Below are 26888 nucleotides of genomic sequence, written 5' to 3'. Positions count from 1 at the left end.
CAAGCTGCAACTCAAGGCCAAACTGGAGGATTGCGGCAATCTTTGCGATATCAGACTCAGAAGCACTTTGGCAACTGGAGCTCAAGGTCAAGGAAAAGGTAAGAACAACGCACATTTAACGTTATAACCGGTTATAACTTAATACCTGAAGTTAAACACAAGGCCGCAAGCCAAATTATTTAGAACGCGAAGGATTAAGTTACACGGTAATTTAACGTTATGCACACAAACTCGTGAAATGTACGTTTGCTAATCTTGCAATACACTTTGGCATCGCAGTAAACACTTTAGTGTTAGATAGTGTTCTCAAAACCATGTCCGTAATAAAAACGGTAACGTTAGCAGCTAAAGGCCGCTAAAATGATTCGAATGACAGAAAATTACACAAGACTATTGGCGTTTTTTTTTTTAACGGGTCTGGTTTTGATAAATGCAACGTGAAGATAATAAACTGAGGATTGCGACGATGTATGATTTATTTGTGTTTTTCAAGCCCTTTCGGGGTATTATCTCATTGAAAAAGTATGAGTAATGCATTTCTTTTCGCAGGGAGCTTGATTGACAGGTGATCTGACCAATCATACTTCGCCATCCGCCATTTTGTCCGACAAAGCAGTCAGGAGAGTTAGTAGATTAACATGGGAGGATTTGAACTTGAAAAACGGAGTGTACTGACGTCTTTCCGTGGTTAAAACAACATTCCTTCTTATGTTTGTTCATGTTTATTTGAGGCTATACATTAACTAGAAGGAAGAGATGATCGGTATTTATTGTTTAAATTTCTTTTAAAAAATGACCAAATTTGAAAGGTGAGACTTTGTTTAATATGTTTAATATTCAAAGTAACCTAGTCTGTCCTGTCTGTCAGCGTGTTGTCAGTCTCCTCTCTGCTCCGCAATGTATTTTTTACTGCGTGAGAACATGGTGTGGCGTGAGAGCGGCGTAGCTTGTCGGACATAGCGACAGTAACTAAGTGGGGCGGGTCTTTGCGAACTGTCAATTGACTGCCTTTATATAAGCCATAATGTACGAGTCAAATCAAGTCAAGAAATAGAATATATCATGACCATGGCGATATATCGGTCGACCACTACTGTAAATGCAGTACACTCGTTTACTCTATCTCTCACAATCACAATACTCTAACGTTACTCTATTAGTTTAATGAACAATATCAATGAGAATATATGTTTACGTTGCTAAGAGCGGTTGCTAGGGATGTTGCACATTGGGTGAAGCGGCCGTGTTTTATCGTATATCAGAATAAAGGACTGGAACTAGGCTAACTGTTTTATAAAGAAATGATAGTCCTCCTTTATGTCTTATTCTGAAATATATATTTTTACATTGTATAAAATCCATTATGAAATAATGCACAAGTGTTTGTAGTACATAAACCAATAATACAGTTGTCAAATAAAATGTGGGGAGAAATAGAAATTAGTTGTAACGTTATTATTCAGCAGTGTAATTGATTTTAATTTTATTTTAATTAAAAGGTGTTATTGTAGTTCTTTGTAGGACAACATTCGTTTTCTAATTATGTGTCTTCCATCAGCTTGTTAATTTAAATTTAAATGTATGGGCTATGGAGTGATTTGATGTACTCCCTGTCACCAGTTTTAGGGTAGTGTTTAAGGGAATGAATAAAATTAATGATCACCAACTTTTTTTTAATAACTGTGGTATGAATGTAAAAATATATCATCCTAAATTTTGTCATGTTTGATGAGTACAAATTTCAATTGTGGATGAAAAATATCAAATAATATCTGCTTTGTTTTCTAGGGCCAAAACACATTTTCACGATACTTTCAACAAAGATGTCATACTACTTCCAACACCATCAAGCAGTCGTTGTCAAGCATCGCACAAAGCAACAGTTGCATGAACAAGGACATATATTGAATGGATTTGAATTCCAGAAATCCTGGGACCAGAGGACTGTTGCTGAACAAATAAGGGATGCCTTTGGAGAAAAGCTCTCTGCTGATGTGAGGTAACCACATGTACTTTGTTTTACGAAGTCCAACCTGTGATATAATTTTATTATAATAAATAATTTAAAGGTAATGTCAATTCCAGCTGTGAAAGTTGCATGAAATTTTTATGTTTTTCAGCATAGAGTTTCTGATGGCATGTGGCCACAAATTGATTTCACCCAAACTGCGCGCTGGACAGGAGCTGGATGCGAGTCTCATACATAAAATATATAAATCAAAAGCCCTGTACATTAGACCATCAAAGCCAATTTTGGTAAGTTACATCACATTTGAATTGACCTACAGAGCATTGTAATAACAAATATAGCTGCAAGTGGTGATGATGGGCACAAGCCCAGTGCCGGTGCCACTGACACTCTGGTGGCTTTAGGGCAACTCTGCACGACGGGCAAAATGAATTTAAACCTGGTATGAATTCGCCACATTTACTGCAGCAGCTGCCAGTTGGTGGAGCTATAACTTTGTCTTACATCCATGCAATCAGCCTGCTACGATGAACATACAACTGAAGTTTCATCAAAGTCAGTTAATGTATGCAGAAGTTATAACACACTTCCTGTTTCCCTTTTCGCGCCATTAATTCGTTTGAACGCCACAGCCAAACCGTTCGAGATATCAAAAAGCCTTCTTCAATTTAGCATCCTCAATGTCATGACTTCATGTTGACCAAGTTTGGTGGCGATCAGATTAATTCCCTAGAAGTATAGGCTATCGAATTTTAGAGCTTACGTTTTCCAAACAAACCTAAATAGCCAACTTCTTGTTGGCCGTAGCTAATGTAATGCATTGTGCGGAATTTGTTTGGCTCAATGAGATCTGTGTTTATAGAGTTGCATAAAGAAATGTTATTGTATGTGTCAAAGATTTCTGATCCCGTTATAGGGGGCGCCGTAGAGCCCGCCTGTCACGCCTGTGTACCAGCTTTGGCCCGGCTTTCAAACTTTCAAGAGTTTTTGAGCAGGTTAAGGGCCCCAAAATCCCCCAAAACCCTGAACATAATAATAATAATCCTTAAAGGTGCAGTATGTGATTTTTAGCGGCATCTAGTGGTGAGGTTTGCGAATTGCAAACAGTTAGTTACTCACTGCGTATCCCTCAAATTGAAAACTCGAAGGAGAAGCTACGGTGGCAGACGTAGGATCGGAAGATGTCGCCGTCTGAGTCAGCAGAGAGTAGCAAGTCAAGCAATGATGTTTCTTTATATTATATTTTATATTAAACTATATTTACTTAATTATTCAGTAAAACCACATGTTATTGCGATTGTTATTTTTACTTGTTCATCATTGTGTTAGTCTTTTATTCACTGACTTTACCATAGCTTGTTTCCATGCTAGTTAGTATAAGATAAGAGCATCAAAGCAGCTAGGTATGGTGAAATAGCTAACGTTACGATGTCCGAGGCGTCGTTCAGACAGCATGTTTTTCTCCACGTTTGTAGAGTCAGGGACAACCTGAGTATTCTGCTGTGTCTTTTTCTGCTGCTTCTCATTCAAGTTAACGAAACGCGCTCTGTAGCGCTGTTTGTTCGCTGTCGGCTACAGTAGAAACATGACGTCACGATATGTCGACCTTCATAGAAGGGGGTGCCCGCGGTTATGTAGATATAAATGACTCATTCTAAGGTAATAAAAACATAACGGTTCATTAAGTGAGGTCTTTGTACACCACTGAAAACATAGTTATTGATCTTATATTGCATTTCTGTCAATAGATCCTCAGAAATATCACACATTGCACCTTTAAGAGAACAATAGGGCCTTCGCCCTTTCAGGGCTTGCATGGGCCCTATTAACCCTTAATTGGAGCAGATTAAATGTTTTCAGTCATCTCTGAGATAATATTTAATTTCTGCTTTGTAGTTATGAACATATTAAGGAACTATGTTTTTGGATTTGCTCATATAAACTAGTGCAGCGTTAGTATGCTTGCTTCAAAATAAAGGAATTGAACTAACTGAGGTCTTATAATAGAAGGGGACAGCAGAAGTAATTGTTAGAAATATAATCAGAAATCCTAGTGGTTGCAGGTACTGTTCAGTTTACTGTTGAACATTTTTGTATCTGAAAAAGGTTTTTTTATGTATTTCCAAGGATGATAATACAGGCTTTACCAGTGAAGACAGCAACTGTGAGGAAAACAGTGGTACACCAAGGCAGCTGCGCTCCTCATCTTTGACACAAAATAGACAAAGTTACAACAGTCTGATGGCTCCCACCTCTGACTCACCACCAAACTGTACTCCTGAAGTTCAATCTTTTGATTCGTCACTTGGGTCTGGAGCATTATTCTCTCAAACTCCTGCCTTGACCAATCAAAGAATCAGCTCCCCAAACCACAGCAGCAATTCGGCAAGCAGTTTGTCTGCTTGTCTGCCAGTGTGCTCACTGGAAATCTACCCTTCCACCTCCATTCAGCCTTCTACCTCATCATTTAGAGGAGGTGTTTCAGTTAATCCACCTCTTATGGATCTTACTGGCCAAAATTTCTCACCTATCCAGAGCAGCAGTTCCGCATTACCCTCTACCTCAACACACCATCAATCAGGGAACTATGATAACTATCTTACAGTAATGTCTGCACTGTCTGACATGTCTTCTGATGATGAGGAATTGAATCAGGCCATACTCGCAAGCCTACAGAGTGAAAGGTTAGTCCAAATTCAAACATTTTATGGTAGCCAATATCAAAGATGCAGTTTTGTTGTTGTGATTTTGCTTTTATTTATGTTTTATAGTTGTATTTAGGTTTTATTGGTTTACAGGTCTGTATTGAATGTAGTGAAGGGGTGTGTCACCTGCTAATTTACATGCATATGATGTGTTTATTGCCCCTTAAAGTCAACAGATGTTGTGCAGATTGTTCAAAGTTCAAAATCGTCAATGATCTTGAACAAAACGCATACCATTCTCTTAAAAGCATAGTAACTTACATTTATCTTGTTTGTTTTAGAAAGATCACAGGATGTCCAGTGCCACCAAAAGATATTTTGCAAGATCTTGCAAAAAAAATAAACCATCAGAAGAAATGCAAATTTAACATTAATCGATCATCAGTCCTGGATGGAGCCATTAGAGGTTTTAAACGAGGGACATACGATCCATGTCACACGATTTCTGTCAGGTTTTCTGATGATATGGGTGTACCTGAGGAGGCTGTGGACTTAGGTGGACCAAGAAGAGAATTTCTAAGAATTCTAATGGAGGCTTTGCTACAATCTCCAATGTTTGAGGGAGAAGAAGATAAAATGAACTTGGCCTTTGACAGTACTGGTATGCATTGATCGTAATCTCACAGTATTGATTATTTATTACATTAAAAATCACGGGTATATGTCAAGTCTTTGTATGCATGCACTGTCTCACATTCATAATATTTTTATTTTCTCTAGCCATGAGAGAGGACCGGTACTTCATTGCAGGCAGGGCCATAGCAGTTAGCCTTGTACACGGCGGTCCTCCGGCATGCTTTCTGTCCCCAACCCTCTTCTCTTCCCTTGTTGATGGCCCAGAATTGGCTAAGCCAGTTTTGGAAGATATTGCGGATAGTGACCTGCACGAAAAAATTAAAAGGGTAATTTGTTTTCTCAGTTTTACAATATGTTGTGGTTTATGTGTCTGTTTCTACACTAGAAATTTAAAATGTTTGTTTATTACAACTACTGGTAGATCGATGAGTGTAAATCATTTGAAGAACTGCTAGAATCAACTGAGCCACTCGAGGAGTATTTGGCCACTACTGGCTGCTTGAGGCCACTGCGAAGGTTGGAAGACAAGAATCAGCTTGTAGATGACATCCTGATGTTCCAAGTGATACACAGAGTGCGTGGTCCTTTCGAGAGGTATCCTCAGTTTTTTTGCTTTTCCAACAAGGAACTGAAATCCATGCAGACTGTGTTCATGGTTTTCTGTGGACCATTTATGTAAGCGTTTAGTGTGCTAGACTTGATAGCACTTTTATAATTATGAATTTGACATGCATACTTTACTGTTGTAACTAACCTGAAGAACAGTAAATGTACATAATTTAATAGGCTTTCAATTCCTATAGTTGTAATTATAGGGGTCATGACGGTTCTAAAGAGAACATTATTTTGTGTATTTAGTTTGATGCAATGTTTACGTGGTTTTAGGTTAAAAAAAGTAATTATTTTACACATACTGTACATTATTGTTGCTCCTCTATGCCCCGCCTTTCTGAAATGCGTTGATTTTTACAAAGCTCATCATTCTGAAAAGCACGGTGTGCTCTGATTGGCCAGCGATCCAGTGCATTGTGATTGACCCAAATACCTTAAGCGTGTGACGGAAAATGTCACGCCCGTGACCATATTTGGAACATCAGCTCCCAAAGCAATAATGACAGGTGATAATGTTGGTACCACCTTATCAATTCGACCCCGAATCTGAACCGGAAAATGCAGATGACCGAAGCTGATCGATTAACTTTGCCAGCGGGATTGGAGCAGATCAGATAGATAAGGTTTTATTTAATTGGGGACATAATTACTGATTATGACGACTTATACTGTCTTTACTGTGATTTTTTTCCAAGATTTCGTGATGGACTTAAAACACTTGGTGTGCTGGACAAAATACAAGCTCACCCGGAGAGTTTTCGCCCCCTTCTATGCTGGTCTCCTACAACCCTCACAGCTGATCTGGTTGATAGCCTCTTTAACATTCGCCTATCTCCAGTTGGCAGCAATAGAAGGCGTACTGAAGAAATTGTCGTTCCTTTCTGGAGAGACTACCTTACAGATGCAGAAGGTAAAAGTTTTAAGCATTTGTATAAAATGAAATGTTTTCTCATTCGAAATTGATAATGCACTGCATCGTGTCATTTGTATATCAGTTAAAGGGATAGTTCACCCTAAAATGAAAATTCTGTCAGTAATTACTCACCCTCATGTTGTTCCAACCCCATAAGACTTTCGTTCTTCTTCGGAACACAAATTAAGATATTTTTGATGAAATCAAAGTGTAACAGCGCAGCGCGTCTGTGTTGTACATCACACGCAACACACACAAGACCAGTGTCGGCCAATAGTGATCGTACGTGCTGACGTACAAACCAGAAGCACTGCGCTGTTACACTACGTGAACTCAGAGGCTCACACAGACAAAAATGAATAGTTGAATAAAAGTCGTTATTTTTGTTGTTTTTTGCGCACAAAAGGTATTCTCGTCGCTTGATAAACTTATAGTTGAGCCACTATAGTCACTTGGACTATTTTAAACATTGTCTTTACTAACTTTCCGAGGCGGCAAGTTTCAATAACAGAAGCCTATGGAGGAGTGATCCAGCTCTCAGATTTAATAAAAAATATCTTACTTTGTGTTCCGATGAAGAACGAAAGTCTTACAGGGTTGGAAGAACATGAGGGTGAGTAATTACTGACAGAATTTTCGTTTTTAGGTGAACTAACCCTTAAATATTAGTGATGCATGCAGTTTTTCAAAATCTGATTTCTGATGTGTTGCTTTTCTCTAGATCAAGAAGGAATACAGAAGCTGGAAACAATTCTTGCCTTTGCCACTGGAGCCAGTACTGTTCCACCAATAGGCTTCTCTCCACAACCTTCAATTGAATTTCTTCACCTAGAGCATGATGCAGAAATTAACTCTAAACTGCCCATTGCAAATACCTGCATCAATTGTTTAAAGTTGCCACTGCACACCACCTACAGAGACTTTCAGGAAAACATGGACTTTGCATTGGGCAATACCCATGGTTTTGGCATAAAATAACTTATGGATAGGCCTCCATCTCAGTTTTATTTTTTAAATGGATACTCCACTTTAAAATGAAAATTATGTCATCATATACTCACCCTCATGTTGTTTCATACCTGTATGAATTTCTTTCTTCTGCTGAACAGGAAGGAAGATATTTATAAGAATGTCAGTAACCAGACAGTTTCTGGTCTCATTGACTTTCATAGTATATATTTTTTCCGACTATGGAAGTCAATGGGACCAGAAACTGTCTGGTTACTGACATTCTTATAAATATCTTCCTTTCTGTTCAGCAGAAGAAAGAAATTCATACAGGTTTGAAACAACATGAGGGTGAGTATATGATGACAGAATTTTCATTTTAAAGTGGAGTATCCCTTGAAGATCAAGTTCACACAGATAAATAAGAAAAGAGTCAGCAGTTAAATAATTTCAATACAGTTCTTGACTCGTGTTTTGGAGTGGATCGTACAATTTGTTGCAAAATCCACTTTCATTGTATTTTTAACACAGTAAAGTGGTAACGTTACTAACTACAGTTCAGATTTTTAGAAATTTAAGTGAAGGCAAAAAAAAACACAACCTATTGCAGACTTAAATGAATTTGGCACTGTATTTGTAGCCATTATGTTCTCAGTAATCTTGATGATAAATAGAATTTATGGAAGCTTGTTTTCAGTAAGTTAACTGATGTTTTTACTTTGTATTTCATTAATCTCCTCTTTTTGGAGATTCACTTGTATTTAATTAATCTCCTTTTCATGGAGAAAATGAAAAATGACCTTTTCAGGTCTGCTGAGTCCTGCTGATTCAACTGATGTATTAATGTTGATGTTGTTAATCATCCTATTCAATAAAGGGCATCAAATGTTAAAATAAATAATATTTCAGTCAATTTGATTTCTCAGTATCCAAACACTTTAATAAAATGGTTTCATAGTTTTACATGTTTTTTTAAAGAAGAACATTTAAAGACACGTAAAATGAAAACACAGAGCTTTCAGCTCAGAACCACACTGATAAAGGTCTTATCCCATACACAGTAAAAAAATCCATGAAATGGAAGAAAACTAAAACTATCAACATAAAGCTATAACAATAATTGAACTGTATTAAAGCTATCACAAACCATGGTAATGTGTTCTTCATTTTTCTTTGGATTACACATCTACAGTAAATCAATATTTTGTGTTGACCTTTTCGGTTGGATGTGCTGTTAGTCTATTTGTCGAATCGCATATCAGTTGAGGGGGGAGGAATTGGTTCCCTTTTTTATACAGTACAGGCCAAAAGTTTGGACACATTACTATTTTTAATGTTTTTTAAAGAAGTTTCTTCTGCTCATCAAGCCTGCATTTATTTGATCAAAAATACAGAAAAAAAATAATATTGTGATATATTACAATTTAAAATAATTGGTTTTCAATTTATTATACTTTAAATTATCATTTATTTCTGTGATGCAAAGCTGAATTTTCAGGATCATTACTCCAGTCTATCACATGATCCTTTAGAAATCATTATAATATTCTGATTTATTATGAGTGTTGGTTCTGCTGCCTAATATATTTGATGAATAAAAGGTTAAAAAGAACTGCATTTATTCAAAATAAAAAAAATATTTTCTAATAATATAAATCTTCTTTACTATCACTTTTTATCAATTTAACACATCCTTGCTGAATTAAAGTATTGATTTATTTCAAAAAAAGAAGCAAAAAAAAAAATACTGACCCCAAATTACTGACCAGTAGTGTATATTGTTGTTACAAAAGATTTCTATTTTTAAAACATTTGCTTCTTTTTTTTTTTTTTTTTTTTTTACTTTTTATTCATCAAAGTATCCTAAAAAAGTATCACAGGTTATGTATTAATAATAAGCAGCAGAACTGTTTCCAACTTTGATAATGAATCATCATATTAGAATGATTTCTAAAGGATCATGTGATAGACTGGAGTCATGATCCTGAAAATTCAGCTTTGCATCACAGAAATAAATGATAATTTAAAGTATAATAAATTGAAAAACAATTATTTTAAATTGTAATAATATATCACAATATTAATTTTTTTTTTATTATTATTATTATATATTTTTTTTGATCAAATAAATGCAGGCTTGATGAGCAGATGAAACTTCTTTCAAAAACATTAAAAATAGTAATGCTTTACATGTATGTGGATTTTAGGAATGCCTTTCTTCTAGAAATTGCACAAGGTTGCAAAACAAATCTATACCATGATTTCCATCATCTTCAAATGGATCATAAGTCTGCTCAAGTGTATGCATTGTTGTGTCACTGATAGTAATGTTAATTGATGGAACAACAACATTATTATTTGTCTGTAAGTCTGAGAGTGTTATGTTGTCATCAATACCAAATCCAATGTCTGTGTCATAAATACCATTCATACTTGGGTTATGCATTCCTGCATTGTTGACTATGCCCCTTTGCCACAACTGAAGAGGAGTTTGCCCCCCTTGAGTTGATAGACCATGGCTATTCCACTGGTTCTGAAATTCAGCAGCGCTTCTTTGAATTCGTGGCAAATAAATATAGTGAAGACAAAATAAATGAAGCTCATTAAGTGAATCTAACACACCATGTTCCTCCATAAAGTTGAAAAGATTAACAAAATGAAATGACACTACTCGATTTAGCTCTGCCCATAACCTCTCAACTCTTTGATTATGCACTGACCTGCCAGTAATAACACTATGACTGTTTAATCCTAACCTGTAAAGCATAAAACGGGCAACACCAGTGTTTTCAAGGCCATGATCACACCTCACCCTAGATGGCATTCCGAAGTTCTGAACTCCAGCAATGAATTGTGACAAAACACTAGAGGCTCTGTTGTTGTCTAGACAAGCAAGGTAGATAATGGTACGACTGAAACCATCAACACAGCCATGGAACACCATCCTCCATCTCACAAGTTTGTGGTTTCCGTCTATGTGCCTAAGAGAAATTGAAGCGAGAGTATTATGATCTATTTAGCTTTTGATGCTTTGTCCATTTTTCAGTAGAAAATTCAAGTCACCACTGCTGACTGGCTACAGGTGTGTTTTGGTGCTACGATCCTTTCAACAGTGTGTTTCAGAAATTTTCAGGGCTCCAGACTAACTTTTTTTACTAGGAGCACTGTAGTAGCCCCTCACTGAAAATTTTAGGAGTGCAAGCAGAAAATTTAGGGGCACACCTTAAATCAGCTTGCAATGCAATTATTCAAATTTCCCCCAAAATAACTGTAATACTGACAAATTCTTTAATAATAAATAGACTTAACACACAGATATTGCAATGTGCATTTTTGTTTTAAGTTCACAGACTCCAGACTAACATCTGAGGGCAGCAGCACCGCAGACACCGAGTTCTACAAAAAAAATATCTGGTAGCACTGGGGCTGACAATAAAGCACTAAGCTCAATTTAGGCTGTAGATTATAATTATTATTAATATAATTATTATCATTCATAATGTCTTAATGTTAATTAAAAAGCAAAACGAGTGAAAAAAATATATTAGGGAGTGAAAATAGCCAATAAGCATCCTACTGTTTACAATGGTAATTTAATTATTTTTTAAATAAGTGTTTACATAAGAGTTTTCCTACATCTTAAAATTTTTAGTTTTAGGACAATATTTGAAGGATGAACAAAAAAAAAATGTGTTGGTCATCACATTAAAAATAACATTTATTTATGATATTATAGTTTTGAAGTGCTGGAAAAAGATGTGTAGTACTTGTAAGCGTTTACTATTTCTGTCACAATACCATAATTATGGTTAGAGTTCCTACATTAGCCTAAATCCATGGTGAATGTTGCTGAATTGTGGACTGAAAGTCTTTCTCTTGTTTTCACGTCAGCGCTGTTTGATCTGATATCTATGGTTTATAACAGAGAACTCAGCGCCGAATCGGAATGTTTCTCACTGGATCTATTAGCGATTATGTTATTAATTCTGAGGCGAATTCAATGGATTTCTTCAATGGATTTCTTCACTGGACCTCCAGAGTCTGGATCTCCTAGTAACAGTGTCGCATGATTGAGATCGGCGGCGAGTTCGGGGGCGCTGCGCTCTATGGCTGCGCTGTTTATTATTGGTCCGAACTAATAAACGGTCCGTGAAGCACAAACGAGTAAAGCATTTTCGTTCCGCTTTCATTTAGTTTGCATTCTCTGCTCGGCAACGTTATCGTCGCGCCAGCACGACCTAAATAAATATTTGGTCGCAGTCTGGAGACCTGATTTTGTACTGCACCTAAGACGTATGCTGCTACTTCCATCACGTCAAAGTGGATTGTGAGAAACTGACTCTTGACTTTGTGCTACTTCATTTACACTAATTTGATCTTTAAAGAATTGACTCACCATAATTGATTTGGAGTTGCAACACTGTAAATTCGTCGTCGGATTGTACGCCGTCTTCTGAACGATCGTCCAATAGGATCGACTTCTTGTAGACTCTGTCTGACACGCCACCTTTGAATGCGTAACCCGCGTGACCTCAAGCTCCCATGCACATATCGTTCTCCTGCGTTTGTTGTCGACTGAAGAATTTCACCAACAACTCTGTTCAGGTTGTCACTTGATAGTGTTGCATACACCAGTGGCTGAACACCCAGCTGCTGTCTGTGCCTGTACAGAGTCCGAGAGCTTACGCCTAAGCACATTGAAATGCTTTGCCAATTCATTCCCAGGGATACCAAATGAGAAATTTGCTCTCCTGAAATGCTGTATCGAGGTCTGCCCTGATGTCCAGTAATGACAGGTGGAGGCAACAGGACATATCTGTCCTCAGACCTGACTCTTTGTCTGGATTCATAAGCAGTCTGCACTAAATTCAGACATCCATATAAGGACTCCAATGTATTTACTGCTGCTCTATTTCTTGAATCCTCAACAAATCTTGAGACTGACAGAAATCCACACAGGGTTTGAATGTGATCACTGAGTTCTCTATGCAGCCTATCATGCACAAAAGAATCTGCTTCTCTTTGCATTTGGTCAATACATTCCAGTACATTAATAAAAAATTGTCTGATTTCATGTTCATTGCTACTTACTCCCAAAAGTAAAAACTGTACTTGGAAAGAAAGCAGGATTACTTTGAATAGCATCATTGTAAAGCTGTGAGCTGAGCAAGTCTTGCATATGTATTTCCTGGTCTGAGTGTGACTTCCTGCTTAAAGAGGAAGCAATGGATGCCAAAAAAAGAAATATATGTGAAAGGAGAATGTATGTGTGTGTGAGAGCAGAAATGTATGTATGTGAAAGTAGAAATGTATGTATGTGAAAGGAGAATGTGAGTGAGAGTAGAAATGTATGTATACATGTGAGAGGAGAATGTGTGTGTGAGAGAGAGCAGGAATGTATGTATGTGAAAGGAGAATGTATGTGTGTGAGAGAGTAGAAATGTATGTGTGTGAGAGGAGAATGTATGTGTGTGAGAGAGTAGAAATGTATGTATGTGAAAGGAGAATGTATGTGTGTGAGAGCAGAAATGTATGTGTGTGAGAGGAGAATGTATGTGTGTGAGAGTAGAAATGTATGTATGTGAAAGGAGAATGTATGTGTGCGAGAGTAGAAGAATGGATTTTGGCTTGTACGGCCCCTCATATTTTTATGTGCCCGCGACTCACACACACACACACACACACACACACACACACACACACACACACACACACACACAACATATTCCAGCTTTGTAATCTTCCACTGTGATGTTTCCAAGCACATTTTTGCGCGTGTGAAGAGGATGATTTTTTCCGTCGATATTGGAACGTGAGTGAAGTACAAAGCCTATAATAAAGAATAGTTTACCATCCAAATCCATCGCGAATGTTGAAACATTTTGATTATGAGAGAGATACGTGAGCCCAACGCCGCTTACTTTCACTTTCGCTTTAAATTATTTCGTTTTGGCTTGTTTATAGTTATTTTTTTATTCTTGTTCTGTTCTGAATATCATTACATTTAAAGGATAAATCATTGATCAAATCACATTTTTGTGACATGGCTTAACATTACATTACCGTGACTTTGCGCACAAATTGTCTATGCACGCGAGGTTATGCGCATGACTCAAACACTGGCAGACACAGCAGCAGTTGTAGGCAGGTATATTGATCATGAAATCAGAATTTTCTTGTCTTGAATTATTAATCCTTTCATTCATTTATGTCACTTGTTTAAGTTAATTAATATGTAAAAAAATAAAAATAATAAAAAAAAAAACTCGATTGGGGGCCCCCTGGTGGCGAGGGGGCCCCAAGCAGCCGCTTAGTTCGCTTATGCCTCGGGCCGGCCCTGGCCAGGGAACTGTACAAAAGTGTGTAGAAACCGTTTCAGTGCCATGCATACTGTACGAACGGCTCTACACACCGTTGCCTTTCCCACATGCTCTGCATCGCCCACATTGTAGAGAAAACTCCCCGTAGCAAAAAAACGCAGAGCAATACAAAGAATTTGTTCGGCGCTAAGTGCTGACCCGCGGTTTGTCACGTTTGAGATGTGTGGTTTTAGTAGGTTTGTTAAATAAATTAACGACTCCCTAGAAAAACGATAGCGCTCCTGCAAATATTCGTTAGTATAAGAAAAGACATCGATACGTGGTCTTATCACCCTCTCACGGCGAAAAAAACCCTGTATAATCTGTGCCTCTACGTCCACAGGATCCTCATCAAAAGGGCACGCCATGCTCGGAAAGCTCTCTGAAACAGACTAACCCTGCAACATAACCTGCTCCGGAGCAGGTTATCCTCAGAGAGTCAGTTGCTATGGTTACTTACATAACCCGAAAGTTACCTCCGTTTTTGGAACCGAAAGCAGAGGTTATCCGCTTACTTACTCCTAAACTTACCCGGGTAAGTCACATAACCTGCTTTCTGGAATACACTCCAGGAGAGAGTAAGGCCTAAAATAATAAACAGAAAAGAAGCAACAACACAAACTTCCCTGAGCTTCCTGAGGAAAAAAAATATATATATACAAAATAAAAATACAGACTCTTCCTACATTTCCCAGATAACCATAATCAAGTGAACAGAGCTAATAAGAAGTTATATGATACATTTTAATTACCAACAGAAAATGAAGTAAATGCCTGCTTTCACAATATCTTTTAGTTATCCACAGGTAAGAAGTCAACACTGTTCCAGGTCCCTTACAAGGATAAACTGGCAAGCCAACTAACCGTTGTTGGCACACAGCAAATGAGCGTAGGTCATCACACACACTCAACACACACTTTTTCCCCAACATTTTGACAAAAACAGAATTAAAGACAATTATGACAAAAATCAGTCAAGGCAAATCAAACACAGACACAATAGAATTTTATCAGAGAAAATACAAATAGAGAATGTCAGAATCCTAAGCAAACAGAATATTAACAGGGTATATGCAGGAATCATAGAGATGAATTTACTACCTTTTTTACCACCTCCACAATATTTTTTACTACCAACACGACATCAAGCAGCAGCCCTTTTTTGGGGGGTGTGGGAGGGGTATGCAAAGCACCACTTACTACTTACTATAAGGTATAAGTGTGACACTGTCACACCCATCGTATGTATATATTAGGTACACTAATGTTTAATTGTTATCATTAAGTAGGCCTATTGTCATTGTCAATTATGTTTTTTTTTTTATAGTGTCGAGTTGAGTTTCAGTTGTCCTTATCTTAACCCTAGCCCTTGAGTTATCCTAACCATAGCCTTTAGCCCTAATAAGGTGAATAATAACCTTGGCATTTTGTCATTGCTATCAACTCCGACTCACTCAGGGCTCGACATTAAGCCTTTTCATGTGCTTGTCCTTTGAACAAGTAAATCTGTCATTCACTTGTCCGAGTAAAAAAGTTTTTGGTGTGTGTGTGCTGTAAATATAATTTATTCTGAAGAAATATCCTCATCTGTGTTCAATCAGCTCTGATATATTTAAATCTGCATATTGTCATATCTGCACCTTTAAAGGGCATTCATTCAAACGATTCGTTCAAACAACTGATTCATTCAAGAATGAGACATGTTTATGAATGGGACATTGAATCTTTGACTCGTTCAAAACGCTGAATCATTCAGTAATGAAACACGGTTGAGATGCGTTACGGTTCTGCTGTGATCTTTGTTTGGAACTATTTTTGCTGCTAAAACAGAACAAAAATTATCAATATTGTGTCTAAAATGTAAGTGACTTAATTTGAACTGTTTATTGAACTGTTGCATCAAAAGCAATGTCACATTTTCAGTCGTGATGGTACTCAAGAAAACAGCACTCGTCGTGTGAGGTTGCTAAACTGTATCATATGTTAAAAATATTAAAACACATTTTGAATTTTGGCACTGGCAGTGTGTTGTTAACTGAGTTTACATTTGTTTGGATTTCTCCTCGAGAGGCTGCGCGAGCCTCAACAGCGCAACCTTGTTACCGTCAGTAACACTTATCCACCATCGATCGCAACTTACAATAAATATAATACAATCAGAATAATTCTCTCATTTTAGTGATTCCCTAGTTATTTAAAAAAAAAATGTAATCAGGCTTGTCCGGTCGGGCAAGTAAAATTCTCTTTTACTTGTCCCTTCAAACAATCCACTTGTCCCGGACAAGCGTTAATGTCGAGCCCGTCAGGTCCTGTTGTTAGCACCGTATATATTTTTAAATTATGCCAGATGAAGTTAAAATATGGAGACACAAATATTAAGCAAAAAAATGGAAACTTGAGGTGGTGATGAAAAATTTACTACCAAGTCAAATTGCTTTTGTTACCTTTTACTACCTTTCAAGGGCCTTAATTTTGGTAGATTCTTTTTACTACCGCGCGGACACCCTGATTAATATGCACTGTAAGTCAATCAACCAAAGGCTAGATTTAAGGCTTTACAGCAACTAATTAGCAGGTAGGTCAGTAGAACAGTAATGTGAAGCAGTAGTTATTTGGGACTCTGATCACAGGAGATTACAGCGATTTCTTCTCTAGTTCATCTTGAAGGATTTCACACTGTTCTTGCAGTAACTCATATCCATCATGTTCTTCCTCCAGCTTATCCCTGAGAGCCCAAATCTGCTCCTTATACATTTCCTCTGCTTTAGTTCTGGCATCATATTTCTCCTGCATCCTGTATAATTACATTTCATACCATGTTGTTTTCTCTCTTTGAAGATCTGCCATCATCTTCATTTGTTCTCTCTCACTCTTTTGTTGCTGAACTGAGCAGCTCTTGGACTAAAGATCTTCTTTATCAGATCTACTGTGTCCATCTCCTCTCTTGTAAATCTTCCCAAACTCAACACAATGATGAACACATGAGGTCCAGGTGACAAAATGGAAATACATTTCAATATTTATTTTACTGCTTGATCATTTGCCAGTGTCGTGTCAAAGAGACCTGGAGTATCAACAACAGTTACTGGTCGACCATCAACTTCACCAACTCTCTTTCCACAAACTGTCGTGACTGAATCTAGTCTTAATTCACTGACAAACTCATCTCTTCCCAGAATACTGTTTCCTGTTGCACTCTTCCTATTTCCTGTCTTCCCGATCAGAGCAATCCTCAGACACTCCTGATCATCTTGTTCATCTTCAGCACCTGAAAATCACAGAGGTAGAAAGAAAACTTAGTGAAATGAAGCTCAGAACTTTAATATTGTTATGTTGGATTGTAGAAGTTGCAGCTGAATGCTAATTGATTATGAACTGAAAAAAAACTGCTAGCTGTCTCACGTCACCAAGGTCAGATAAATCTCATCACACAGAGCCTCTTTCACCTAGATATCATCATATAGAGACTGTGTCTGTTCCCCGAATTAGGAAATACAAAAAACTCCTAAACCCATTCAAGGGTAAAAATGTAATTGATGTTCAACAAATAAAAGACTTAGAATTACTAAGAAGTCTAGTTTAAAATATAATTCTTTTTAAGTGTTGGTGCTTAATATAGCAATATATAGTGTAAAGGATAAATCACGTTTGAGATTTGTGCTGGCTACTGTATACAGGCCACCAGGGCACCATACAGACTTTATCAAAGAATTTGCTGATTTTCTATCAGAGTTAGTACTGGCTGCAGATGAAGTACTAATTGCTGGTGATTTTAATATACATGTAGATAACGAAAAAAAAAAAACACGTGTCAGGACCTACTCATCATCGTAATCATACTCTAGATCTAATATTATCCGTTGAATTATGCCGTTGAAATTCTGCAGCAGAGCGATGACATCTCAGATCATTATCTAGTCTCGTGTAAACTTCATTTAGCCAAGGTTGCAAAGCTGACTCTGTGTTACAAATATGTTAGACCTATCACTTCTGTCACTAAAGATTGCTTTATTAATAATCTTCCTGATCAGTTTCATCATCTCAGCGTCCTGGATAGCTTAGCAGAACTAGATATAGCAACAGAAACTTTTAACTCTCTCTTTTCCAGCACTTTAGACACAGTTGCTCTGTTGCGCTTAAAGAAGATTAAAGAAAATAGTCGTAAACGCCGTGGTACAACGAGCACACTCGGGCCCTTAAGAGAGCAGCCAGAGAGATGGAACGAAACTGGAAGAAAACAAAACTAGAGGTATTTCGCATTTCTTGGAAAGAGAGTTTGATTGCATACAGAGAAGCCTTAAAAGCTGCTAGATCTGCTTATTTTACAACCCTATTAGAAAAAAATAAACAAAACCCTAGGTATTTATTTGAAACAGTGGCTAAACTAACGAAAAATAAATCCTCAAGCCCAGAAGTTTCCAAGCAGCACTGCAGTAATGACTTTATGAACTTCTTCACTTATAAGATTGATAATATCAGGGACAAAATTATAACTATGCAATCGTCTACTACAGTATCGCATCAGGCAGTGCATTGTAGTCTCCCTGACGAAAAATTGTATTCATTCATTGCTAATTTACAATTATACATTTCTAAATTACGTCTAATTACTATTTTAAATGAGCCAGCATCACGCCATTACACGTCAGAGCCCGCCAAGGGGGCGCGGCCTTAGCCTATATTAGTCCCCGAAAAACGCCGGCTACGCAATACTCGTTCCCTACTCTCAGGGAACTGAGGTTACGATAGTAACCGAGTAGTTCCCTTTCGAACGGTCACTTCGTATTGCGTAGCTTAACGCAGTGGGGACGTCTTGCAAAACGCTGCACTGTAAGTAACAGGTTGCCTACTGCAGCTCAGGACCCCTCAACTCAGGATTTACACACAGTTTTACAGTATAAATTACTACACCTGCTGTTAATATTTACATAGGTCATTCTGCATCTGACATAATACTGTTATGGTAAATGTGATGTCCTAATTATAAAATATAAAAATCACCAGAAAGAAATTACCACTGTAGCGCCTGGACCAATCAGACACACACAAATTATTCATTTATTTAATTAATAATCATGCCTGTGAAACTTCCCCCAAAAACTAACATCCCAAATGAAGCTAACACACTGGCAGAACATGGTGTCTTGTTACAGGACACACAGAGACGGATAAGAGGATTTTACGATCCAAAAGAATGTCCAGAAAGCTGCGACTTAATTCTATGTATTCTATAACCATTTGAGAAACGTGTAAACATGTATCTAATTTTCCGATCTCATGATTTTCCTTTTATGTGGTTGTCTTTTGTATTCTTGTAAACTCTATTGGGTTCATATTTCAGACTTTGGATAATATTATTAACCAAATCAAATGTGTGGCATCTTTGGTATCTATAAACTCCAATTTTCATCCCCGTTTTGTTAATTTACATTACATTCTGCTAACTTTGTGACGCATTAGTATTATAAGCATCTTAAAGATTCTTGTGTTAAAAATCCAATCAAATTGCATGTTCAAAGGGACAATGGGTCGTAAAATTTCCCTCCAAAGGGAAATCTTCTCATTGGCTCACACAGCTCCAGAGGTTGTGCCATCTTCACGGTTTAAAGTCACTGATCAGCTCTTAGCTCTCGCTTAGTCCATTTCTGAAATGCTGACGTGAAGATGATGCTGAACTAGAAGCCTCTAAGGACCCACCAAGCTTGTGCCAGGCTGAGGCCTTGTCTTTCCATTCACCAAAGATACTCTGAAAACCACTGGTTTGGTGGTCTGGTCACTCACCACTGGTCTGGTCACTCTCTCATCAAGACCACATCAGCAAAGATCAACTGGAGCCTCAACAAATTGCATCAGGACAGTTTAATTCAAATGGGCGAGACATGCAAGTATCAAACTTAGTCTCATTATTTGATACATTAACCCCTCTGAGGTCGGCAAACGCGCCGGCGTCTTCACATAGTAGCACAATAAACTTAGGCTACGTCTACATTAATCCGGATACATTTGAAAACGGCGTTTTCGTTTAGAAACGCTCTCCGTCCACACTAGCGTTTTCAAGCGTTTTCGTACGTTTCAGTGTGGATGAGAAACTTTTGAAAACGCCTGAAAACGCTCAATTCACCTTTACTGCGCATGTGTAAAACCCCACAAAAGCTCACTGATATGATTCAGATGGAAAAATAAATAATGAAGTTATCGCGCAATTCTTCTGACAGGATAATTTTATTTAGTAAAATATCTCACCATTCACTGATGCGTCCAGGTCGCACGCAGACACCATATGTTTGGTCTAAAACGCGACTGCTCTCATGTATCACCGCAGGACAGCAAATGTGAGTAGGCTAAATTCTGTCATCTTTGCAGGACTGTGATATGAAGAGTGTGTATGTAGAATATTTTTTAGCCACAGTGTGAAAGTGAATAGCACATAACAGCCACAATACTGGTATAAACATGAATATCTATTGGTACAATATGCGTCACATGACTAAATTTACGTCATCGTTTTTAAATCCCTCCGGTTTCACAGTCCACACTACGACGCAAAAACGGCGTTTTCAAATGTATACGCTTTGGAGTGCGTTTTCAAAAAGCTTCGTTTTCATTAATAAAAACGCCGTCTCAGTGTGGACGGAAGGCCAAAACGGAGAGAAAAAGATGCGTTTTCAAACGAAAACGTATTAGTGTGGACATGGCCTTAAATTACTCCGTCATTTATGGTCATACAGAAAAAAGAAATATAAAAAAAGAATCTGTAATATTTCTACTTTTGTATGTGTCCACTTAGAATCAAATCAAAACATTGTGCTTTTGTAAAATAAAGAAAATAAACAGGGTGTGCGTTCTGCCTCTCCGTCGCGGTGAACTTTTTTTTCTTGAGCACGTCTATAAACTGAAACAAAACTCAGCGAATACTTGTCACACATTTATGAGCCATATAGTCAAGTCAAGTCAAGTATATTTGTATAGTGCTTTTCACAATACAGATTGTATCAAAGCAGCTTCACAGTATTACATTAAAATAATACAACAAGGTTTGTTTCTAGTGGAATTTATTGATTGATCAAATTAAATTAAATATCCCCAAAATATCCTCAAAATATCCTCAACTGAGCAAGCCAAAGGCAACAGTGGCAAGGAACCGAAAAACTCCAAGTGACCTAATGGTGTCCTAAAACTCCATCAGGTGACCTAATGGAGAAAAAAAAAACTTGGGAGAACCCAGGCTCAGTCGGGGGCCAGTTCTCCTCTGGCATTTATGAGCTAGAGGCCGGATTGTAGTTTGAACTGTAGGATTATATGAATGCCTGGCTGAAGAGATGCGACTTTAATCTAGTTTTAAACTGGGAGAGCAAGTCTGAGCAACGAACAGTATCAGGAAGACTATTCCAGAGTTTTGGAGCCAAATGTGAAAATGCTCTCCCTCCTTTGGTGGTTCTGGATATCCTAGGTATGACCAAAAGCCTTGAATTTAGTGATCTTAACCCCCTGAGGTCGGCTGTATCGCCGGCGATATCAGCTCGCTTTTTTTTTTATCAGTGTAATAGAAACTCATAAATACTCTGTTGACTTTGATTTTCCATAGGAGTTTCATACATCAATCGATTCTGTTAAATGTGTATTATTTCTGTGTGTACTCACAATAAAAACAAAGTGTTGTGCTTTTTGCCAAATAAAGAAAAATAAACACGAAGCGAGTTCTGCCTTCTCTCTGTCAGTGAAGTCCATTCTGAAACGCGTCCGAAAATGAACAATAACTCAGCGAATACTCAGTCAAACAGGCATACAGACACACAGGCATGAAGCTTGAATTCTCTTCTTTTAAATGAAGTCATTTATATAAAAAACAAATATTCTCATCTTGTGAAATCTGTATTAAAAGAGAGCGATTCCAGTCGAGCTCATTACAGCTCATTCAAATGTAATGTGACTCCGCCCACGGAGAGCGCACGCTATTCAAACGCAAATGATTGAGGCAATCCACGCAAACCTGTGAACGCCCCCATATCAGCTCGAGAAAACACAAGTTTATTCAGATCATTACTTGTTTACACCGTCTCACAGCGCTGTGAGGAATAATAATAATGGAAAATGTACCTCAGAAGTGCGGGTATATCGAGGAGCGAGCTGAGGAATACTGTAGTAAGTTTTTTTCCTTCTCACGTGAATCGGGTTTCTGTTTATGAATGAATGAACGGCAGAGATGCGCGCTGTTTACCACAGCTTGCAAAAAGACAGTTTAAATTTAAATCGCGTGTGTGAATGAATGATGATGTTTTAGCAAACTGTATTGCTATACTGAGATGAGTAAAAATCGAAATGTAGGCTATTTGTATAAGCAACGTATTAAACTGCAAATTAACATTTATATGCCCTAATATTTCATAAAAACAACGTTACAGTCAGGCGAAATATGAAAGACAACATTTTGTTGACTAGATTTGGGTACAGTTTTTACTGTAGAATATACTGCCACATCAAATAAGCTTTTGTTTAGCAATTTCTATATATATAAAATACAATTTTTGTCAAAAATAAAGTCATCAACTAAGATGTTAGCTGTTCCAATGTTGGCTATAGCCTATTCAAACTAATGAATACATAGATAAAATGTAGGCCTATAATCTTTTTTTTTTTTTTTTTACACAAAGAAAGAGTACACTTGAAATATTGTTGAAATTGTAATTATTGTTGTAATTGTAACCTTTTTAATAAAATAGCAAAACATATTTACAAGATAGATGTAAGCAAAATCTTAAATGGTCAATATAAGTCTTCTTCTAAATATATCTTTTGTCCTTGCATTGTGGCTCAGTCAGTGTCACACCTGAATGAATGGCTAATTATGCAGAGTGGGTGGGACATTGTATTCTCAGGTGTAAACCACTCCCCCCTCGCATATTGGCTTTCCAAGCAAAACCTGTTTTACATCAATTTAATTTAATGTATTGTTTTATGTGAACGATAAAGCAAGACTATTTTCACATAATTTTGAAGCCAGAACTAAAAGCGACAACATCCATTAGTCAAGTCTTATTGACACATATTTATTATGAGGTTTGTGGTCTTATTTCAGCAACTTTCATTTTTATTTTTTTCAATAACCACGCATAAACATTATTCTCTTAAAAATTCAAAAATATACATGCATGGTGATCACATATTTTGGTAGCCCTGTTTGTGCTATATAGAATGAATTTACACCTTTGCCATTAACATGTTTATAAATAACTGAAAAAAGCACAAATGTCAGAGCATGTCAGAACATCTCCAGGGCCCAGAAAACTGCTCAGACTCCAGAGGGTTAAAGAGCGCAATGGATTATAGGGCGATAGAAGATCCGTTAAATAGACTGGAGCTAAGCCGTTTAGGGCTTTATAAGTCAGTAGCAATACCTTGTAATTAATACGGAACTTTATAGGTAACCAATGCAGTGATGATAAAATCGGTGTTATATGATCATATTTTCTTGATCTAGTAAGAACTCTAGCGGCGGCATTTTGGACTAACTGTAGCTTGTTTATTGAGGATGCAGGACAACCAGCTAATAAAGCATTACAGTAATCCAGTCTCGAGGTCATGAATGCATGAACTAACTTTTCTGCATCAGAAACTGATAGCATATTACGTAGCTTAATGTTTCTAAGGTGGAAAAAGGCTGTTTTTGTAACATATGAAATATGATTTTCAAAAGACAGGTTGCAATCGAGGATACCACCCAGGTCTTTTACTGTAGAGGATAAAGTAACAGGACATCCTATGATGTTAAAGTTGTATTGTGCGAGGTTTTGTGGGCGTTTTTTTGAACCGATAAGTATTACCTCTGTCTTGTCTGGATTTAATAAAAGAAAATTACGCGTCATCCAATCTTTTATATCTTTAACACACTCTGTCAATTTGGAAAATTTAGCGTTTTCATCCGGCCGTGATGAAATATATATTTGAGTGTCATCAGCATAACAATGGAAACTAATTCCATGTTTCCTTATAATATTTCCAAGTGGCATCATATATATTGAAAATAACAGAGGGCCTAATACAGATCCCTGCGGCACTCCATAGTTTACTGGAGTTATGATCGATTTTTCTCCATTTAAATAGACAAAATGGTAGCGGTCAGATAGGTATGATTTGAACCAGCTTAGTGCTTGTCCTTGAACACCAGTATAATTTTGTAGTCGATCGTGTGAGTAATGTGTGATCTATAGTATCGAACGCAGCACTAAGATCAAGTAAAACTAGTATTGAGATACAGCCTTGGTCAGAAGCTAAAAGTAAATCATTTGTGATTTTAACGAGCGCAGTTTCAGTGCTATGATGCGGTCTGAATCCAGACTGAAACTTTTCATAGATATCATTTTGTTGCAAGAAAGAGCCCAGTTGAGCGGACACCACTTTTTCTAATATTTTAGACATAAATGGAAGATTTGAAATGGGTCTATAATTTGCTAGGTTATTATGATCTAATTGTGGTTTCTTAATGAGAGGTTTTATAACTGCCAGTTTAAATGTTCTTGAAACATGACCTAAAGATAAAGATGAGTTAATAATATTGAGGAGAGGCTCTTCCACTACAGGTAACACTTCTTTCAGTAGTTTAGTTGGTATAGGATCTAATAAACATGTTGTTGTTTTAGATGAAGTGATAAGTTTATTTAACTCTTTTTGTTCTATAGTTGTAAAGCACTGTAATTGTTCTTGCGGGGTGATAATTGAAGCTGAATTATAAGGCGCGATTGAAGATTGAACGTTTACAATTGTGGTTCTGATGCTTTCTATTTTCTCAGTGAAGAAGTTCATGAAATCATTACTACTGAACTGTAACGGGATATTTTGTTCGGGTGACGTCTGTTTATTTGTTAGTCTAGCCACGGTGTTAAATAAAAACCTTGGATTGTCTTGGTTGTTTTCTATTAGTTTGCGGAGGTGCTCAGCCCTGGCCGCTTTTAGGGCCTTTTTATAACGTGACATACTGTCTTTCCACGCGATTCTAAAGACCTCTAAATTAGTTTGTTTCCATTTACGCTCTAAAATACGGGTTTCTCTCTTTAAAACATGCGTAGTATTGTTGTACCATGGTGCTTTATTTTTCTCTCTGACCTTTTTTAATTTAATAGGTGCAACCACATCCAATGTTCTAGAGAGAATGGTGCTCATAGTGCTAGTTAGTTCTTCTAGTTCATCTGTTTGTTTGGGTTCAGGCAGCAGCTGAGACAGATTAGATAAGCAATTTGAGAAATTATCTATGGTGGATGGAAGGATTGTTCTGCCTGGTTGATAACGCGACGCCGCATGACATATTACAGCAGTACGTAATATGCAAGTTACCATGTAGTGATCAGTGACTTCATCACTTTGTGGAATGATATCTATATTGGTTGGATCGGTTCCATGTGATATAATTAAATCGAGTGTATGATTAAGACGATGAGTTGGTCCGGTGACGTTTTGCTTGACCCCAAATGAATTTAATAAATCTGTAAACGCAGCTCCTAACGCATCATTTGGATTATCTACGTGTATGTTAAAATCTCCAACAATTAATGCTTTATCGACATTGACTAATAGGTCTGAGAGAAAATCTGCAAACTCTTTTAGGAAATCAGCATAAGGCCCAGGCGGTCTATATACGGTAGCCAAGGCTAGAGATAAAAGGGATGTTTTTCTAACATCTAAGAGCGTATTATTTAGTACAAGTACTTCAAACGAAATAAACTTATAACCCGTTTTCTGAGTAACATTGAGAATATCTCTATAGATTGTTGCAACACCGCCGCCACGACCAATCAGACGGGGCTCATGCTTATAACAGTATCCAGGAGGAGTAGACTCATTTAGACCGAAATAATCATTTGGTTTAAGCCAGGTTTCAGTAAGGCAAAGTACATCGAAGCTATTATCTGTGACTATTTCATTTACAATAACTGCCTTAGGTGTGAGTGATCTAATGTTTAGAAGACCTAGCTTTAGAAATAGTTTTTGTTTACTAATAGCAACATTTTCTGCTTTAATAACAATTAGATTTTTCCTAGATCCTGCAGTAGATTTATTATTTGATCTCACTAAACGAGGAATAGACACGGTTTCTATGCAATGTTCTACACAAGTATTTATATCAGTTAAATTGGTGCAGCAGAGACTATGATTTGGACTTTTGGTTACTATACCTTTATAAACATTTAAGTGTGTACTTTTAAATGATCGGATTCAAACTGAAAACAAATATTCTCTGTTTAAGTAATTTGTATAAAACCAACAAGATGTCCAGCTTCTCAAACGCTTCCTAATTATTTTTAATTTGACCACGCCCACTCGCGCAAAAGAGATTCACATGCAAATCTCCACATGGAACGATGACACGCTCATTACCTCAAAAACAAAGCACGAAAAACTTCACAAGTCTCTGCTTTTCGTCGTGAGCTTACATTGGATTTACCTCAGAAGAAGAAGAACGCGATTTGAAGACAAGAAAGATGTAAGGCAAGAAATTCGTACATATTAGTTTGTTATTGTTGCATAAATTTCACATTGCAGTTGAACTGTTGCTAGATATATGGTGAATATTATAATATTTAGACCCGTGTTTACTGTTGTGTTTGTGGATATCTGCTCAAACGTAGATATGTATATGGTAACCATAATGTTTTATATTTGAGCGCGATCGCGTTTGAATGTATCATATTTTGGACCACGATCGCGTTTGAAAAGCAAAACGCACCAAACGGCTTCATGTTTTTACTATTATCTCATTTCATATCATCATAAAGAATGGAAACATTTGAAGTAACATGATAATCAATATATTT

The 26888-nt window shown here is 37.2% G+C and overlaps 2 protein-coding genes across 5 annotated transcripts in view; one reads left to right on the top strand and one right to left on the bottom strand.

The window, feature by feature from the left end:
• Positions 1–26888, bottom strand: part of LOC309479816 (uncharacterized protein) — a gene marked incomplete at its 5' end in the record, with an annotated part of 97496 nt that overhangs the window by 22672 nt on the left and 47936 nt on the right. Inside the window, one exon of one of the 4 annotated variants that reach the window (XR_014199440.1) lies at positions 15001–17350. The exons of the other annotated variants lie outside the window; for them this stretch is intronic. Of the gene's footprint in view, positions 1–15000; positions 17351–26888 lie in introns of those variants that run through there. 4 annotated transcript variants of the gene reach the window in all.
• Positions 3491–13368, top strand: LOC309494841 (G2/M phase-specific E3 ubiquitin-protein ligase). Its single transcript, XM_082164303.1, has 6 exons — positions 3491–4653; positions 4956–5275; positions 5395–5576; positions 5672–5844; positions 6558–6772; positions 7497–13368. The coding sequence occupies exons 1-6, from the start codon at positions 4211–4213 to the stop codon at positions 7751–7753; spliced, it is 1590 nt and encodes a 529-aa protein (XP_082020429.1). The 5' UTR covers positions 3491–4210; the 3' UTR covers positions 7754–13368.

Source organism: Leuciscus leuciscus (genome assembly GCF_965113295.1).
Source record: "Leuciscus leuciscus genome assembly, chromosome: 1".
NCBI lineage: Eukaryota > Metazoa > Chordata > Actinopteri > Cypriniformes > Leuciscidae > Leuciscus > Leuciscus leuciscus.
The sequence above is the reverse complement of the archived record's forward strand: the minus strand, read 5'-3'. Positions and strand labels throughout refer to the sequence as shown.